The sequence below is a fragment of the Miniopterus schreibersii genome, assembly GCF_964146895.1.
Source record: "Miniopterus schreibersii genome assembly, chromosome: 1".
Classification (NCBI taxonomy): domain Eukaryota; kingdom Metazoa; phylum Chordata; class Mammalia; order Chiroptera; family Miniopteridae; genus Miniopterus; species Miniopterus schreibersii.
Genome location: NC_138101.1, coordinates 168278802 through 168296619, shown reverse-complemented (window position 1 = coordinate 168296619; position 17818 = coordinate 168278802). Strand labels below are relative to the sequence as shown.

The following is a 17818-nucleotide window of genomic DNA, read 5'->3' as shown; positions in this document are numbered from 1 at the left end:
TCTCAAATATGCAAGAAAAAGTATAAAGAACTAGTTTAATCAGCATTCATCCAGTTTTAACAAATCTTAATATTTTGCTATAATGAATTGCTTTAAAAAAATACAGATCCTGTTACCCTCCAACCGCAGAGTTAACCGCTATCCTGAATTTGATCTCTAGCTCTCATGCCTATTTTAATATTTTTATTTTATGTGTATGTCCTTAAACAATATATAGTATTGTTTCCACTTCATTTAAATGGGTCACATTGTTACTGCTTCTGTCTGATACTTGCTCTTTTCACTGGACATTGTTTCAGGAAATTATAAATGCAGCTCGGATTCACTCACTTTCACTGCTGGCTCATATTTTATTGTATGACTCTACCCAAACTGTGTAATCATTTTTCTGACGCACATTTAAAGTCCTAATATTTGCTCTTATCAATAAGGCTGCAATGAGAATTCTTATGTTCCCTTGGGCACTTGAGTTTCTCTGGAGTCCCTTCTTTAAATCTATTTTAAGGAAGTAATCACAGGGTAAAGACTGACATATTAATTAGATAAAATGGAAGATCTATGTTTAACTCGGGCTCTGTGCATGGCATATAGGATACTGTGGAAACTCCAAGGCCTTAAGCTACAATGCTTACTTCCAAGGTTGGGAGAAATTAGCAACAAGTTCTGCATGCTGGTAGGTCCAGCTATAGTGTTGGGAGGGTTTGGAGCCAGGGATTCAGACCTTTCTCCACTAAATCAGGGTGAGCTGGCTGATTTTTAATGTTTATTAGCACCTTGAGTTGGTTTAATTCCAGCCAAGAGCAAAGAGGCTTGATGCCTTTTTAGGTCTTGCTTTCTGTGTCTTATGTTCTCCTAATTCTAATACCAGCAGGCAGACCCTGTTCTCTTTCCTACCCCTTAGGATGGATGCCCGGTCAGTGTTCCAAATCTTCCGTTGTCTTTTAACACTGTCTTCCCAGAAGGAGCATCAGGTGTAAAACTCTAGCTCCCTTCTAATTTTTGGTGCTCACCAAACACCCTAGATAGTGTTAATTCCTATTACCACACATTCAAAAGGAAGCTCCATGAGATGAAATTTTCCTTTTGTGGGGAATATCCCAGGAGTTTCCTTTTACCTTCCCCCTCCCCAACAGAAACCTGATTCTTAATGTATATTGTGTTTGAGTAGGAGCATTTTGAAGGTGTGAAGATTTCTGAGTAGCAGTACAAGCCATGAAATATGTCAAAATGGGGTCTCTCAAAGTGTGGCTTCTAGACCAGGAGCATTAGCATCTTCTGAGAACTTGTTAGAAATGCAAATTCTCTTGTCCACCCAGACCTAAATCAGATGCTCTGGGTTTGGTCCAGCGATTTGTGCTGTAACAAGCCCACTGGAGGAGTCCGAGGACCCTTGCTGCAAAGGGGGCTTAAGGGTTCGCTCCCCGATTGGGGCTTGTATAGAAGGCGACTGACCCAATGTTTCTCTCACACATCACTGTCTCTCTCTCTCCCCCTTCCTCTCTCTAAAATCAATTTTGAAAGGGTGCTTAAATAGGTAGTGGGGTCATACACTGTGGCCTGCCTTGCTGTTCTTTCAGGAAGGGACTAACTAAATACTTGAGAGATGGCTGCCCAGCAGGGTTATTTGATGTCATTAATGACATGAGAAATATAAACGTACTTCTGTGCTTTGTGCGTATGTGTGTGTGGCATTGTTATAGACAAACCTTTAACCCTTGGAGGCTACTTTGTTTCCTTTACTGGTTATAACCTACAGCACGAAATAGAATGCCATAAATCCTTGTTTCCAGGGTTACCTTCTTGCTGCTGATAACAGACAGGAAATTAAACAATCTGTGATAGTGTTTTGTTCTTATTAGTCACAGATGGTAGCTTTTGGATATGTTGAAGCAAAACATAAATAAATATAGCAGGGGAACTTTATTATTGTTGAAGAAAAATGATTTGGCCCGGTCAGCTTTATAGTCTAGCTTCATTTTAATGAAATGGGATCTAGGCAATGCTAGTGTCCTATTATCACACAAAGCAGGACGTATGAGGGTCACTAGTTTTGTTCTTTTTGATTTAATTTTGAGTTTGTAAAACATTTACGTAATTTCAAAGTCAAAACTATAACAAATTATATTCAAAGATGTCTCATTTCCATCCATATCTCTTCTCCTGTTAGTCCTTTATCGGTAATCATTTTTATTTGCTTTCTGATTTATTCTTTTAGTGTTTATTTTTGAAGATAACCATATGTATGTGTCTATGTTCATATCCTTCCTCTTTCCACTTTCTTTACACAAAATTTTCCATATTATACTACAGTTGTTTGTTTTCAAATTATTTTTAAAAGTTAGCTCTATTGCCCTGGCTTGTGTGGCTCGGTTGAGCGTCATGCTGGACACCAAAAGGTCACTGGTTCGATTCCTAGTCAGGACATATGCCCCGGTTGCGGGTTTTGTCCCTGGTTGGTCTGCATGCAGGAGGCAACCGATCAATATTTCTCTCTCACATCAGTGTTTCTCTCTCTCTAAAATCAATTAAAAATGTTTTTTTAAAAAGTATGGAAGAATATGCAATAACATAAATTTTTTAAAAAGTTAGTTCTATTAAGGTATAATTTAAATTCAATAAAACTCACCAACTTTATGTGTGCAATTTGTGTTTTGACAAATACATACAGTTGTATAGCCACCAGTGTGGTGAAGATGTATAGATTGTTTCCATCACCCAAAAAAGTTTCTTTTTACTCTTTTGTAGCCAGTCCTCTGTCCCACCTTTCTGGGCCCTGGCAAACCACCTGTCTGCTTTCCCAGAGTCTCATGCCCAGTTTGTGTGTGTGTGTGTGTGTGTGGCTCCTTTCGCTTGGTTGGTGAGTCAGCCACATTATTAGTACATGTACTGGTAGTTATTCTGAGTAGTGTTCCATTGTTTATACATTCTAGTTGATAAATATTTGCCCTTTTTTTAGTTTTTATTCTGAAATAATTTTATTTTTAATTATTTTGGTTTTTTTGGAGGGGGGTGCGGTGAAGAAGGAGACTATTCAGTGCAAAACCTCTCAATTTTGATACAGCACAGCTATGGAAACAGCACAGCTGTAGCACGGCCCTGGGGCAAGGCCTCTCCGGTTAGACAGCTCTGCCCAGCTCCTCAGTGGTCTGCTCTGCCCTGCTGCACTCCTCGATGAAATAATTTTACACTTAGAGAAGAATAACAAAGATAGTACAGAGAGTTTCTGTATACCCTTTCCCAGCTTCCTCTAGTGCTATCAACACTTAAGAAATTAATATTGGTACAAATACTATGGCCTAAACTACAGAGTGTATTAGGATATTAGGTTTTTCATTGCATTTAGGGGCGTGGTGTTTGTCTGTGTGTGTCTAAACCCCACCTGTTCACTGCTGTTAACAACACTAATGACTTTTTTTTTCTTTTTAATCCGTACCCTAAGATATTTTTTCCATTGCTTTTCAGAGAGAGTGGAAGGGGGAGAGAGAGAGAGAGGGAGAGGGAGAGAGAGAGAGAGAAATATTGGTGTGAGAGAGACACATCGATTGGTTGCCTCCTGCTTGCACACCAACCAGGGCTGGGGATTGAACCTGCAACTGAGGTATGTGCCCTTGGCTGGAATTGAACCCGGGACCCTTCAGTCCAAGGGCTGAGGCTCTAACCACTGAGGAAAACTGGCTACGGCTACATTAATGACTTTTATACTACACAGTCAAATGTATCTGAATAGCCTGACTCCGGGGATGCTAACTGTGGTTAAATGAAGACTCATTATCTGCGAGCCTCTATTCTGGTGGCAGGGGAACCACGGAAGGTCGGGCTATGTGGGCGGACGGTTGCGAGTCTTCCCAGTGACTCACCCCGCAGCCGGCCTCTGGGGGAAGCAGCTGTAGGCGACTGTAAAGCTCCACTCAGCTCCTCTCTTCTCTGTCTCATCGCGCTATGCAGATTGGGCATCTCCAAGTCCTTGAAATCACATAGCTAGGTGTCTCGAATGTATCTAGTTTCCCAAGCTATGCAGACGGCAGTGCGGTTTTTAAAAAGGAAGCTTTTTTTTTTGGTTTGTTTCTATGTGTCTGTAGTAGGTCTGGCCGTATGTGCCAGAGTCATAGGTTAAACAAAACACTGCTCATCCCCCAGAGCCAACCTCGGCAGGCATACACCTAAAAGCTGCAGCATTTATTCTCTTAGGAAGGAAGGGAGGGAGGAAGGCAGCTATTTAGAATAAGCCTGATGCTTGCATACGATAACCAGAAGTTTTATGAGTAGATCATTATTTGAGGGATTAATGACAGGTGAAGTTTATAGGTGTCTGGATCTGGCCTCAGATGTAGAAAGCTAAGGATTATTATTTTTCTCTCAGATACGGTTTTCTACACACCCATTATAGAGAAAGTCTTAGGTAGAGGAAAATGTAAGGAGGAAAGTGAAAGCATCCTATACTTATCACCAGAAATAGCCACTCTTGTTTTGCGTAATTTCTCCTTCCCCTCCCTCTCTCATGCTGCAAATATATTTGTAATCTGCATTTTTTATGTAATACTATATCATAAGGATTTTTTCCATTGTTTAAATAAAAAGACTACTAATTAATAGCAGAAAAAAAACTAGTTTTAACTTGCATTCCCTTAATATTTTTTAGTTAGGATTAATATGATTGTCACTTTATTTACCCGTAAAAATTGTTAGTTTTTCTCCTCTGTATCTTTTCGTAAAGTTGGAAATGTTACTAAAGCAAGCCTCTGATTTCAGATGTCCTAAACGATGCTATATTTGATGAAGATCATGATGAGATGGTGATTGTGAAGGACATAGATATGTTTTCCATGTGTGAACATCACCTAGTACCATTTATTGGAAAGGTAAGGTTTTCTCCGTTGTTTCCTAACAGTTTTATAAAGCGCAATGAAAGTTTTAAAATTAGAATAATTATATTTAAAATTGTCACCTAACCCCAAGTATTTCAGATATTTAGAATTACATATAAACCTTTACTCTTCACCAACCTGACTAATCTAATAGCTTGAAATTAACAAAATAAAAGCAAAGTAGCTGAAGGCCCTCAGGGAAAGGACTTCATTGCAAATGCCACTTTAATAGGGTTAAAGTAATGAGATTAAAGTCTCTTTTTTTCCTAGGTAGCTGCTGCAGGCTCTGAAAACCTTGATCCTTTATTTTGACTAAATAATGTTTGACCAAGATAGACTTTGAAAATTTTTTTTACTTATTTTTAGAGAGAGAGAGAGAAACATTGATTTGCTCCACTTATTGGTTGATTCTTGTATGTGTCCTGACCTGGGTTCAAACCCACAGCCTTGGTGTATCGGGATGGTTCTTAATCAACTGAGCTGCCTCGACAAGATAGACTTTTGTATAATATGACATGAGCTGTAATGATTGCAGAATTCCTTGCAGCAGAGGTTACAGTATTAGTGGATTTAATTTGTTTCCAACCCTTCCCGTGTTAGGAAAAAGACATCTAATGAGAACTAGATAATGTCATCCAGCTTGTAGTTAAACATCCCTTTGAGAATATGTGGGTTTAGGACCTAGAGTTGGCCATTGTCTTCCCCTCCCCACATCATAATTTGATTTGATTTTGATTTTTTATTAATTTTCAAACAGGAGATTTAGAGGAAATGGTACTGTGAATACCGATGTGCCCATCACCTAAATTTAACATTTTGTTAAAGTATTTTATATTGCTATTTTTTATAGAAGCAAAACATAGGAAAACGCACAGACCGTGTGGGTGTCCCTACCGCCTCCGATCGAGAGCTAGAGCGTCGGGGTGCCGGGGTGCCGGGGAAGCTCGCCTCACTTGCTGCCCTTTCTGTTTCCTGACCCCCCTCGTCCGCACATGCAGATTAGCTTTGCTTGTCTTTCAGCTACGGTCATGTGCTGCACAAGGACTTTTTGGTTAATTGAGGGTCCCATAAGATTATAACCGTCTCTGGAAATTCTTACCGATGCAGAAGAAAAGAACTTAACTCTGCTTTCCCCTTAGCCTGGTCACCGCCCCCAGCCGACTCCCCTGCCCCTGACACCTCCCGTCTTTAGCTGAAGCTGGTGTTTAAGGTGGTGGCTGTGGCTGTTCTGCCAAGTTACTCGGCTTCCCGGGGTGTCTCTCATGTGTACAGGAGGTACACATGTTACTAAAATTTATTTTTCTCCTGTTAATCTGTCTTTTATCACGTGGATGTCTCAGCCAAGAACCCAGAAGGACAGGAGGAAACATACTTTTCCTCCCCTGCCGAGCAGCAGGCTGTGGCACGTAGCCGAGGTGTGCAGGAGGCTGTGCCGTCCAGGTGTGTGTAAGCGCCCTCTGCGGTGCCCACAGGCCAACATCGCCTAAGGACGCAGATCTCAGAACTTCGCTCTGGCAAGCGGCACATGACTCTGTGTAAACAGAAAGAAGCTACAGCATGTACTCTGTGTCTGGCTTCGTTTGCTCCACATTGTAATAGTCATTGACGTTATTGCCTATTGTACTTTGTTTACTTTCATTGCTAAATATTATTCCATTATACGTAAATACCACACTTTATTCTGATCTTGGTGGATGTGTGTGTGTAGTGTGTGTGTGTGTGTGTGTGTGTGTGTGTGTGTGTGTGTGTGTTCGCCTCCAGATTTTTGTTTGTTTGGTTAGAAATAAATGATAAAGATTTATTCAAGTCTGGCCAGGAGGTCATGGTTCAGTTCCTGGTCAGGGCATATGCCTGGGTTGGGGGCTCAATCCCCAGTAGGGGGCGTGCAGGAGGCAACCGATGGATGTTTCTCTCTCATGGATGTTTCTATCTCTGTCTCCCTTCCTCTGTCAGCAACCAATAAAAAAATATATTTTTTAAAAAAGATTTATTCACAGGTCTTAGGAAAGAATTCAGAGCCAAGACCCCAACTACAGGAGAACATTTTTTTGGTAAATCACAGAGGTAGAAGAAGCAATTTCTAGAAGAAACAGGCTTAGGAAACAAGTTATAGAGGCAAAGGAAGAGCCTTTGGAGCTTGGGAGCAAGGAAGCTAATGCTAATGCTAACCCTGGGGAGGGCGGGGAAGGGGAAGGGAAGAAGGCAAGGGAATGCTCCCAGAGGGAGAGCACTGGGTCCTCCATCCTGATGGTTTTAAGCGTTGAGATCTTAGGGGAGGGCCCAGGGCAAAGATCTTAATAGAATATTCAGGAGTTTTCCAGGTGTGCCCTTTCAGGGTCGTGGTCCCCACTGATTGATTAGCTGGCGCCAGGGCAGGGGGCCATCCTACGCAGCTGGTCCTGAGGTCAGTCTTGGGTGATTTTTGTCGCTCTTTTGGGCCAGGAAATACCATGACTATACTTCCAATTTGTTGTTTTATTAATAGAGTCATTCCTATATATTTTCCTTTTACTGTATTTATATAATTTTTTAAGTGCTTATATAAGTGCTTCGTTTTTAAAATCTTAAGTCTTCTAGATGTCTTAAAGATGCATTTTCATTGTGTTGAATTACATAAAAGTATTCTGTTATGTTTCCCTATTTCCTTGTTTTGTCACAAGGAAGCACTGTCCTGTCACTTAGCTCATCATTTCTGTCTCCTCTCTGAAGGTCCACATCGGTTACCTTCCTAACAAGCAAGTCCTTGGCCTCAGCAAACTTGCGAGGTAAGTATGACTGGGCGGTGAGTAGGAAAACAGGTTTATAGGACCTGGTCCTGCACAGTAGGAGTCTCCTCAGGCTGGCTTTCTTGACCAGTGTGGATCTAGTGTGGACGTCACATTGCAACTTAAAACTTACAGCTGCAGAGAAAGACTTAGAGGACTTAGAGAGGACCTGAAGTACAAATGCCCTTTCCTTCACTCCCCTGTTGCCTACCCTCCACCCCGTCTCCTAGCTTTTCAACCACTGGCACATCCTTGAAGTCCTGGCTCTCACTTTTCTCTGTAGAGCCTGCCCTGGCTGGAGAGGGCCTGAGCTCCTGTCCTCTAAGGGTGGTTTAGCTAACTAACAGTGAGAGGTGGGAGAGGAAACCTGGGCAGGGGTCTAATAGCGCTGCATGGTTTTCAGACTTTTAATCAAACTACCACTGTTGGGGTCTCAACCCTGCCTTCTGCCATGGGTACCTCCAGGCATCTCTCTGGGATCCTGCAGGGCCAGTCGGTTCACCTCTGGGTTTTTTTGTGGGGTTTTTTGCCTCTGCAGACGTAAGTCTCTGCTTTCTTTGGTTTTCTCAACTCTACTCCAAGATAATGCTTACTCTCCTCTCCTATTTCTCTCCTCTCTGCTACAGTCGTCTTTTCTGTTCTTTATGCTGTATTTTTATTCCTCTAAAAAAATTTCCTTTGCTATCGTTTTTATTTGGCTTTGAGAAAGGAGAGTATGGTAATCTATGTTTAACTGACAGTCAACTCGAGAGTCAGCGTTCATATATCTCGGATAGGCCCAGCCACCAATATTTTAATGCCCCCTTTTGCAATTTCTTTGGATTGTTATATGAAATAATACAAAGGAGTCTATAGAATTAGTGAGTCCTGGGGAAATCCTGGGAGATGTGTGTGTGTATCTGTTTTGAGAGAGTTAAGAACAAGATGAAGAAATAGGTAATGAATATACAGCCAAGTCTTCCCCCCACACACACTTTTTACAATAAACCAAGCTAAATTTTAATGACATGATTGAGATTATAGTGACCGTATCAAAACTGGAGTAAATGAATCTTCATAATCAACTGACTATTCTGTAGCTCTGTGTTTCTGCTTCTCAACCTCAACTCTGGTGATTGCCGCACTCCTGAAATGGTCTAGATCTTTTTCAGTTCCTTGTCGGAATCTGTGAAAACCACCCCGCAGTCTGACAGCTCCCCTCTATCGCTGTTCTTTTTACTTTCTTTCCACTCATTTCCCCTAGGGATTGAGGAGAAAGTAAGTAGAAGAGAAAAATTTAACTTCCCTAGTGTCCGACTATATTTCTGGTTAGTAATCTTGCCACTGGACAGAGCTCCTTGGCCCCATGAAAGGACCTTATTATCTCAGCTGTAATTGCTTTGCTGCAATAAGACTCTTAACACAAATCCAGAAACACCTTGCCAGCTTTCGGTGACCTGTACCCAGTGGCAGTGCCAAGGGGTGACTGAGAAGGACATTGGTGGGAGGGGTAATGACCCCACTGTAATTTCTATTGCCAACCCTACATGTTCCCCATGCAGGTGTCCTGGCACTGCCGATGCCCGGCCAGACTGTCCCTATGTGAAAGGTGTGCAGTGGGTACTTTTCAAATCATAAAACAGCTTGGCAGACTCCACAGGCCTTGGTCTGAGCACCTTCTCTAGAAGACACACATGGGTGACGCGTTAGGGAAGTGGGTTCTAGAAGGATCCAGTGAGATCTTGGAATAAGTGGTAACTTGGGGGTAGAAGGAATAATCTTTGGCTGTTTCCTTTCCTAGTGAAAGGAGAAGATCTCAGATAATTAAGCTTTTATGAAACAATACAAAGGAGTTGATTGTTAGCCTGGAGACTGGACCTTAAACTAATAGGGTTAGAATTTAATGGGGGGGGGAAAAGGAACACTAAACCAAAGAACCGAGTGTATGCTACTTTCAGATATGTTGTAAAAAAATTGTCTATGAAACAGAAGAGAAGGCTAAGATTTAATCCAAATGTTGACCCCTGCTCCTTGTAAGAGGTGGGAGTATTTAGGGGAAAGACAAGTAATAAAGCAAAACGCCACTGTTCACTTGGACCTTGTATGTGAATTTGTTTTGTTGTATGCTTGCCTTTAAACGAATGACCTTTCAGTGCCACGGAAGTCAAATATCAAACGTAAAGCCCTAAGTAACAAGAAAATGCCAGAAGTGAGTTGATCGGGTTTAACTCTAGTAGAATTCTAGAGTAAGCTTAGTTTGAATAGAAATTCCTTTTGCTGCTGAAAATCCATTGAACATGTATTAGTGGTCTTGCCTTAGAATAACTGAGGGGACATAATTAAATCTTGAATTTCGAATCGCAGTGCCTCGTGGTAGCCATGGCTAGTCTATTTATTGAACACCTATAGTGCAAGGACACTGTGCCAGAGAGAGGTGAGGACAGAGCCTCTGCCCTCCAGGAGGGCGAGAGTGTGAAGCAGCAGGTGCCACGGAAATGCCAAGGTGGCTGTGGCCTGGGAGGGTGGAAGAGGCCCAGAGGTGGAGGGCTGAGCAGAGCTCTAAATGGAAGAGAAGCTCCTCCAGGTATAGTTAATGCATAAGCAAAGGCAAATAAGAGGGGAGGAGCCAGGCCTATGCCAGTGGATAGGAAGCAGATTTGATTGATAGAAATAAGAGATTTAGGCAGGGGTGAAAGGGGGAGGGAGTTAAAAAGGCAGAGTAAGCATTAGATTACAAAGTGAACATTTTTCCTTTCTCAGTTACAAAAGTAACAAACATACTAGTTAAATTAAAATACAAATGAGTGAGTAAAAGGAAAGTTTTTCTTTCCTATTTTCATTTCCCAGGGTAGAAACTAGATATTTTTTTCACTATCCTTCTGGAAAATTTCTATGAACACACAAACATAAACACAAAGCTCTTTAAAATTAGCAAAATAAAACAAAGCCAAAAAAAAGTGGGGGAGACCATACCCTACATTCGTACGACAGCTTAAAAAAAATAACGTACCTCGAAATCTCTTATACATCTTTTAGTCCAAAAAATCCAAGTTCCATGGTATTTCTTAGACTGATTAATAGAATTCATTGAACCAGTCTTTGATATAGGTAAATATAGACTACAGTTTGAGGCTACTGTTAATAAAAAATGCTTTGGTGAACATATTTTTATACATTTGTATACTTTGAGCATACCTGTAAGATAAACTACTGCAGTAAAATTTACTGGGTTAAGGGGAACTGAATTTTCCATGTTACTAAATTACTCTCCAAAAAAAAGATTATACCAATTTATACTCTAATAATAAAGAGTGTGTCTGCACACTTTTGCCAACACTGGGTTTCATCACACTTTTCAATCTTTACCAAGCTGGTAAGTGGGAAATGATACCTTTGTCTTAATTTGCATTTCTTTAATAGAATAAGGTTTAATCTTCTCAGAAACTTGCTGCACTTGGCCTTGCTAATTTCCCCGTTGGGCTGCTTGCCGTTGAGCTCTCTGAATGGTGAAGCAGTGAGGTCAGGGGCTGCCAATAATTTCTCCAGGCTTCTCATTTGTCTCCTGATTTTGTTTTACAGTATTATTTTTCCATAAAGAAGTTAAAAACTTTCATGTAGTCAAAAAACTCATGTTTCCCGGGTTACTTTTATATTTAAATCTTTGCTCCACCTGGAATGCATTTGGGGGCAAGGAGTGAGGGGGAACCCACTCGTTCCTGTTGCGTGCTCCCCGACCTGCCACACCCTGCTCCCCTCCCGTTACTCTGCTGCCTTCTTGCTCTTTGCTGCGACTCCCTGTTGGGCTTTCTTATGTTCCTTCTAGATTATACGTTAAACTCCTAACTCCTCTTTGACTCGAATCTCTTAGGGTCCTTAAATTTGCTCTCATATGCTGCTACGGTGTTCTTTCTAAAGATGCTGCTGCTCTTTCATAGCTCCCCATAGCTTTAAACATAAAGTTCAAACTCCCCGCGTTAGCCGCGATCCAGCTCCTTTTCCCGCTGCACGTTTGCTTTCTGCTCTAGCCATGCCCGAGGATTTGCAGCCTGGTGTCAAGCCAAGCTTGTCAAGTCAAGTTATATCATAAAAGCAGCCACAGAGAAAAATATTACCTACAAGGTAACAGCAATTAGACTGACAATTGGTTTGCCAGTGGCAATATGGAAAGGCCAATAAATGTCAGTGTCAACCTAGAATTCTGTTCCCAACAAATACTTCCCAATAAATTATCTTCAAGAATGAGTACAAAAATGTATAAATTTTTTAATTCAGAGAAGCTATATGATTTTTCTTACTGCTGAGAAGACAGAAATTCGCCTACTTTTTACTTGAAAAGAAAAATAGATAAACTGGGAATAAGAAATCATAAACTCTGAGCATGGGGATCCTGCTCACCACATAATTATATATGTAGTGGGCACTCAGCGATACGCATGAAGGACTCCTTTGGCATGAGAGCGGCTATCTACCAGAAACAGGCAGCACTGGTGAGAGTAAAACGTTACAGGCATTCCTATTAAAGCGTGGAGCAAACTATGGATGCCCAACATCACCACCGTTATCTAATGTTGTACCTGAAATTTTACTTGAGAAAAAGAAATGAGAACTATGAGAAGGAAGATCACCTGGAAAACGATCAGAAGTAATAGATATAGAAACTTGACCCAGTAAGAATAAGACATATTTTCTATCTAGGAGCTGAACCATCCTTTCTCAGGTTTTTGTTCAAAATAAAAAATATATATTGGAATTCCTTCAGTGTTGTTTACCTGCTGGGAACACAGAAGAATCAGAGTGGCTCCTGCCTTCAGGTTGAGTGGTGAATGGGGCGGCCTACCATTTACTGACTTAATTGGCTATACCAGGTATAAAGGAGTAAGTTGTCAGTTCTATCTGAGACTCATATGCGTGGGGGTGGGGGTGGCTGGGGGAAGAGCCTTAAAATTCTTGACTGAAAGGCCACATTTTAAATAAAATGTCCTTAATGTGAATTGTTATTCTAAAATGGGTGATTCACAGCCCTAGCCAGATATGCCAAGGTTCCGGGTTTGATGCCAGCCCAGGGCACATACAAGAGGCAACCAATGAATGCATAAATAAGTGGAACAGCAAATTGATGTTTTTCTCTCTCTAAAAAGCAATAATAATAATAAAAAAGAAATAAAATGGGTGATTCACATGGCTATCTTGACATTTCACAACTAGAGTGAAAATGTTGAAAGGAGAAAAATCACCACTTGACCAATTGTGTTATAAGCTAAGATCTGTAAGCTTTTATTTTGGGAGGGGGCCAATCTTGTTGATTGCTGATACAGAGCTATTATGTAAAGAGGTGTCTGAAGAAGCCTGTTCGGTTCTAATCTGATTATCCTAATAGGTTTAGTTGGTACAATAGTTGGCAGTGGTCTAGCTACTAATTAACAAATAGTGTTTTTTAAAAATTTTTAACTTGAACTTTAAGCTATGATTAAACAATATGATTAATTAGAATATTTGATGACTTGGGAGCTTTAAAATTACCCATCTCTAATTGTGTTTTCCATAAGTGAACTTTATACTCTTAATTCTCTGTCTCTTTGGGGACGTAGGGAAGCAGCACCCCATCAGAGCTGGTCTCCTTCAGGCCTTTCCTCTTCACATTTTTCTGTAGATTTTATCTTTCTATCCTGTAAACTCGAATCTCTGCCCACCCGCTACACTTGCTCCAATAAAGCCCTTTTAGTCTTAAGGAAGCCTTAGCAATTTCACTTTTCAAAATTTATGATTAACTAAAACAAGTCTTTCTTTTTTAGGATTGTAGAAATCTACAGTAGAAGATTGCAAGGTAAATTTTAAAACAACTTTTTTACAGAGAGATTTTTTTCATAAGGAAAAGGCAGTTTGTGTCGTTCTCATTGTAAGTGTGATGCATGTGACTTATAAACCTCACAGAAGATAAACCAGAAAATATCTGCTGTGCACAGTCCTTCAAATTTTTATGCACATACGAACATTTTAAAATCAATGTATTTTTATTACATTTCAGAACGGACTCATATTATACATAATGGGCTTCACTTACCTTTTTTCCCTATTTCCCCCACTTACATCTTAAACATCCCCCCGCAGACAGGCAAGTGCCTCCCTTGTTTTGCCTGCTGTTCCGCATGCCATTGCACGGCCCTGCTGTCTGTGGCTCGGTTTACTCAGTCCCTGCTCTGATAGACATTTGGGGATTTTGTCAGCTTTCAAATGGCTGTAATGCTGCAGCAAATGTATGTATTCAAAGATTAGTTGTGCATTCGGCCCAGGAATTGCATTATTGAGGTTAAATCACTGGTTTTTAACATTGCTCTAAGTACGATTCAGTAATCAGACGGTGACCCCTTTGTTAGCCCTGTTGCCGAGCTATTTTTTTATTTGCTCTGTTTTACCTCTGTGGAGGTGCTTGTTGTCAATATCCTGCTGGGCTCACTGCGCCCCTGAGCGCAGGTGCTGTTCCAGCCCCTTCCCTGCAGAGGCGCTGGAGGGCCTCAGGGCAGGGAATTGAACCGGCCTCCCGTGGCCCAGAGAGCAGGCAAAGCCAGCTGGTAGAAGCTGGTGTGTCTTGGCTTTTAAATCTCACAGAAGTCTGCTTTTTAAGATTTTTGCCATCTAGAGACAGCAAAAACTTTCAGCTGTTCGTGTCAGATACTTAAACTGAGCTGCTTGTCTCATCCACAGTTCAAGAGCGCCTCACAAAACAAATTGCCGTAGCGATCACAGAAGCCTTGCGACCTGCTGGCGTTGGGGTCGTGGTTGAAGCAACGTAAGTCTGTATTTGCCTTTAACAGTGTCATAGCGGTGCATGAAAATGATATTCATTTCATTTACTGCGTTGCCAATACGGAACCAGGGCGTGGGAGACGTGTGTGTGGGCTGTGGAAAAGTAGGGAGTCATAAACTTAGGTGTAGTGATTCACACAAGCAGCAGTGCTGTGTGTCTTCTCTTGGTTTCTTCTTTAGCTCTTTGTTGCTCCAAGCAGAGTTTTCTAATGTTTTGACCCGTATTTTAAAAATAGAGAGAACTAAGAATTGGTACAAAGGGCACCAGAGGACACTTCTTTAAGTTAGAATCACTACGAGAATTGCCCACAGCTTGTGGGCAAAGTTCTTGTTTATTCTGGCCTGGCACAAACTCTGTGCTGTGCATGCTGGCCGGCTTCACCAGGTCGCTTAAACTCGCTGTGGCCTTCATCCTGATGCTGGCCGGTGAGCCCTCCTTGCTCCGCTGTTCCTCTGAACACCTCAGCTAGCATAATGCTGTCTTGGTCTTAAAGACCAAGTGAGAACTCCGGGTTTTTTTTATCTCGAAGTTATTGTATCTCCACAGATGACTTGTATTATTTTCACCCAGGGAGAATATTCCATTTTCCCCTCTCCTGTTGGATGCCTTAAGGACTTGACCACTGAGAAGAATAAAAGCTATAAGACTAAGACACTTAAAAAAATTTTTTTTTAGTTCAAATTTGTCTAAGTGACCAATTTGGTCATTGTGAACTCAGTTTAATCAGATTTAATTTTTTGGGCCTGCTTTTTATTTTCAAAACCAAACCAGTAACTGTCTGTTTGCCCTCTGTTGCCTTGTTTTGTAGACACATGTGTATGGTAATGCGAGGGGTACAGAAAATGAACAGCAAGACTGTGACCAGCACGATGTTGGGTGTGTTCCGGGAAGATCCAAAGACAAGGGAAGAGTTTCTCACTCTCATTAGGAGCTAAACTTGCAGCGCGACCCTCGCGCTCTGCAGATCTTGCCTCTAGCAGCATTGGTTGTCTGGCTTCAGCTGTTTGTACAATTCCATTCTCAATTGTAATAGACGTGAAACTTACTCCTTGTCACTAATTGTGTTTAATAATTATTTATTGCAAGTCAAATAAAAATGATTTTAATATGGGGGTGGGCACTCTACTTTCTTCTTGCCACCACCCAGTGGCAACAGTCAAGCACACTGCCAGTAGAGCTAAGTCACACGCACACTGCCGCTGTCCTTCCGATAACCCCAGGATGCTGGGGAAGGAGAGGAACCCACGTGTTTTGTTCAAATAGTCTGGTAATTTGGTTCAGAAGCATAGGAGTGTTGGGAATGGGAGAAAACTATGGCCAATATGCTGCCTTTTCCACTCCCCAAACAAAAATGGTGTAGTGCTTAAACTAAGTTATTGGACAGGGTGCAGCTCTGTTCTGCAAATTCAAAGTCCACCAGGCTCCACATTAATCATGTTTATTAAACCGCTGGTAACACTTTGTTTTTTATGTATTTATTTTCTAACTGTCTAGTTGTAATGTTAGTCACCAAGGCAAGGTGGTGAATTACCTATGTCTTTTATTTTACTGTGAGTTCAAAAAGGCACATTTCTACCTTGTGTTCTTGTTAAGATTCAAGTGTAGGGAATCCGTCTCCGGAGTTGTTTACGAGTGTATTCTCATGTCAACAGACAGGGGTTTAGACATTTAACTCTCTGTGCCTTGATGAGAATATCACACCATGTGGAGTGTAGATACCTTTGCCTTTATTTAAAAGCCATTATTCTATAAGGCTCAGTACTGACACTGCAAATAACCAGTCCTCAAAGTTCTACCTTTTAAAATTTCTTGGGAGCTTACTTACTTTGTGTGTTTTTTGCAGGTGCCTCAAAACTTTTTTTTATCTTAATAGTTTTTCTAAGTATTCCAGAAATTCTTGAGTGTTCATCACTTTCAGGTCCGCAGCACCATAGCTTCCGTGAACGTGAAAGCATGCAGAATGGGCTGTGGACTGCATTGAGAGCTGTGTCCAGTGTCTAATGACAGCTGTAGTGTTGGTGTCCCTGAAAATTGCACCATAATCTTCTGGAATCCCTGGAAGATACCGGAAGCCCCCATACTGGTTTCCCTTGTGGCCTGTGAGGGTCTTGTCTTCAGTGTAACTCTTCAAGTGGTCCAGGTCTTTTAGTCTGGGAAGCTGTTGCCTTATCAATGATTGTCTTAAAGTTTCCTCCACTGGGGCAGCGTGGGCCAAATTAAAACAACAAAATAGCCCAACTCTCCTGCAAAACACAAAGACCATCCGCAGAGAAGCGTCTTGTTTGGCTGACCTAGCGCTCCTCAAATGTATCCCATTACCTTAAGAAGAATGAAGTACATTGCTTGCTTTAACGTGAGTGGTCCGATCTCTGCCACTCTGATGCACTTTGTTTGGCTTATGATGAGACAAAATGGCAGAGATTTAAAAAAAATTCCCTACTTCCATTTCCTATATTTTTCTATGGAGTTTCTAAAGTACAACAGTGGTTGATTTTGAGTTCCTTTTAAAATCAAAGCTAATATATACACTATCCTGCTTAATATTTAGATATTTAGAGGCAGAATGAAGCACTCAACTCATGTTTGGTAATTTAAAGTAAAAACAGGTGTGACTCGAAGGACCAAAGAAACTGTTACCTATGAATTTATCTTTCTGAAATCAATTGTATTCTTTTTTGATGACTTTGCTCTAACATTCCCTAGAAGTGTTCTCATAAAGGTCTACTGTATCCACAGGCTGTTGTCTTATTGGTAAATGCAAAGTAATTACCTTGTCTGTTTTACTCCGGTCTGTAGTACTTCAAAACTACCTTTTCATATCCATCACTATGAGTCCATTTTGGGGACTTTTAACATTGTTCAATTAAATTGTCTGAATTTTATGTATGTGTGTGTATGTTCCTGGAGTTAATTCTATTTAAATTATTAAAGTGTTACAACTTTGTTCCTGTGAAAGTAGTTTCTTTTTGAACCACTAGTACAGATATGGCTATTCGATTGTTTTCATTACATTGTTTTAGCAAAGGTACTTTCCATAAGGGCTTTTTGCAGCCACGAGGCTATTAGAATATAAATCCCAGTGGCAGTACAAGTTAACCCCAGGCTCCCTGTTTCCCTTTGGTATTTGGGTTGGGTGCTCCTGCCCTCACCCTCCTGCAGCAATGGGAAGGGGAGATCTGGGATGAGAGTGGGGAATCTGAGTGGTCCCCATGTCCCTGCTGTTTTAAGCTTAAGTTTGAGTAACTGCAGCCTCCTGAGAACTGGCACTGTCTGTGTTGAAGCAGCTGGGGAAGGAAGGGCTGGGGCACGGAGCCAGGCAGTGCCAGGAGCGGAAGAAAGTTTTTCTCCCTCTAGAGAAGAGTCCATCGTGGGTAAAACTTCCAAGTGCAAAGGTTTTGCTGCCT

The 17818-nt window shown here is 41.2% G+C and overlaps 1 protein-coding gene across 1 annotated transcript in view; it reads left to right on the top strand.

Annotated features, from left to right (window-relative positions):
• The window catches only part of GCH1 (GTP cyclohydrolase 1), a 32436-nt gene extending 16977 nt beyond the window's left edge, over positions 1-15459 (top strand). Inside the window, exons 2-6 of the mRNA XM_081156419.1 lie at positions 4750-4859; positions 7575-7630; positions 13402-13433; positions 14312-14396; positions 15223-15459. Of these exons, the coding sequence (XP_081012545.1) occupies positions 4750-4859; positions 7575-7630; positions 13402-13433; positions 14312-14396; positions 15223-15349 (410 nt within the window). The 3' untranslated portion in view covers positions 15350-15459. The remainder of the gene's footprint in view (positions 1-4749; positions 4860-7574; positions 7631-13401; positions 13434-14311; positions 14397-15222) is intronic.
• Positions 15460-17818: the final 2359 nt, after the last annotated feature.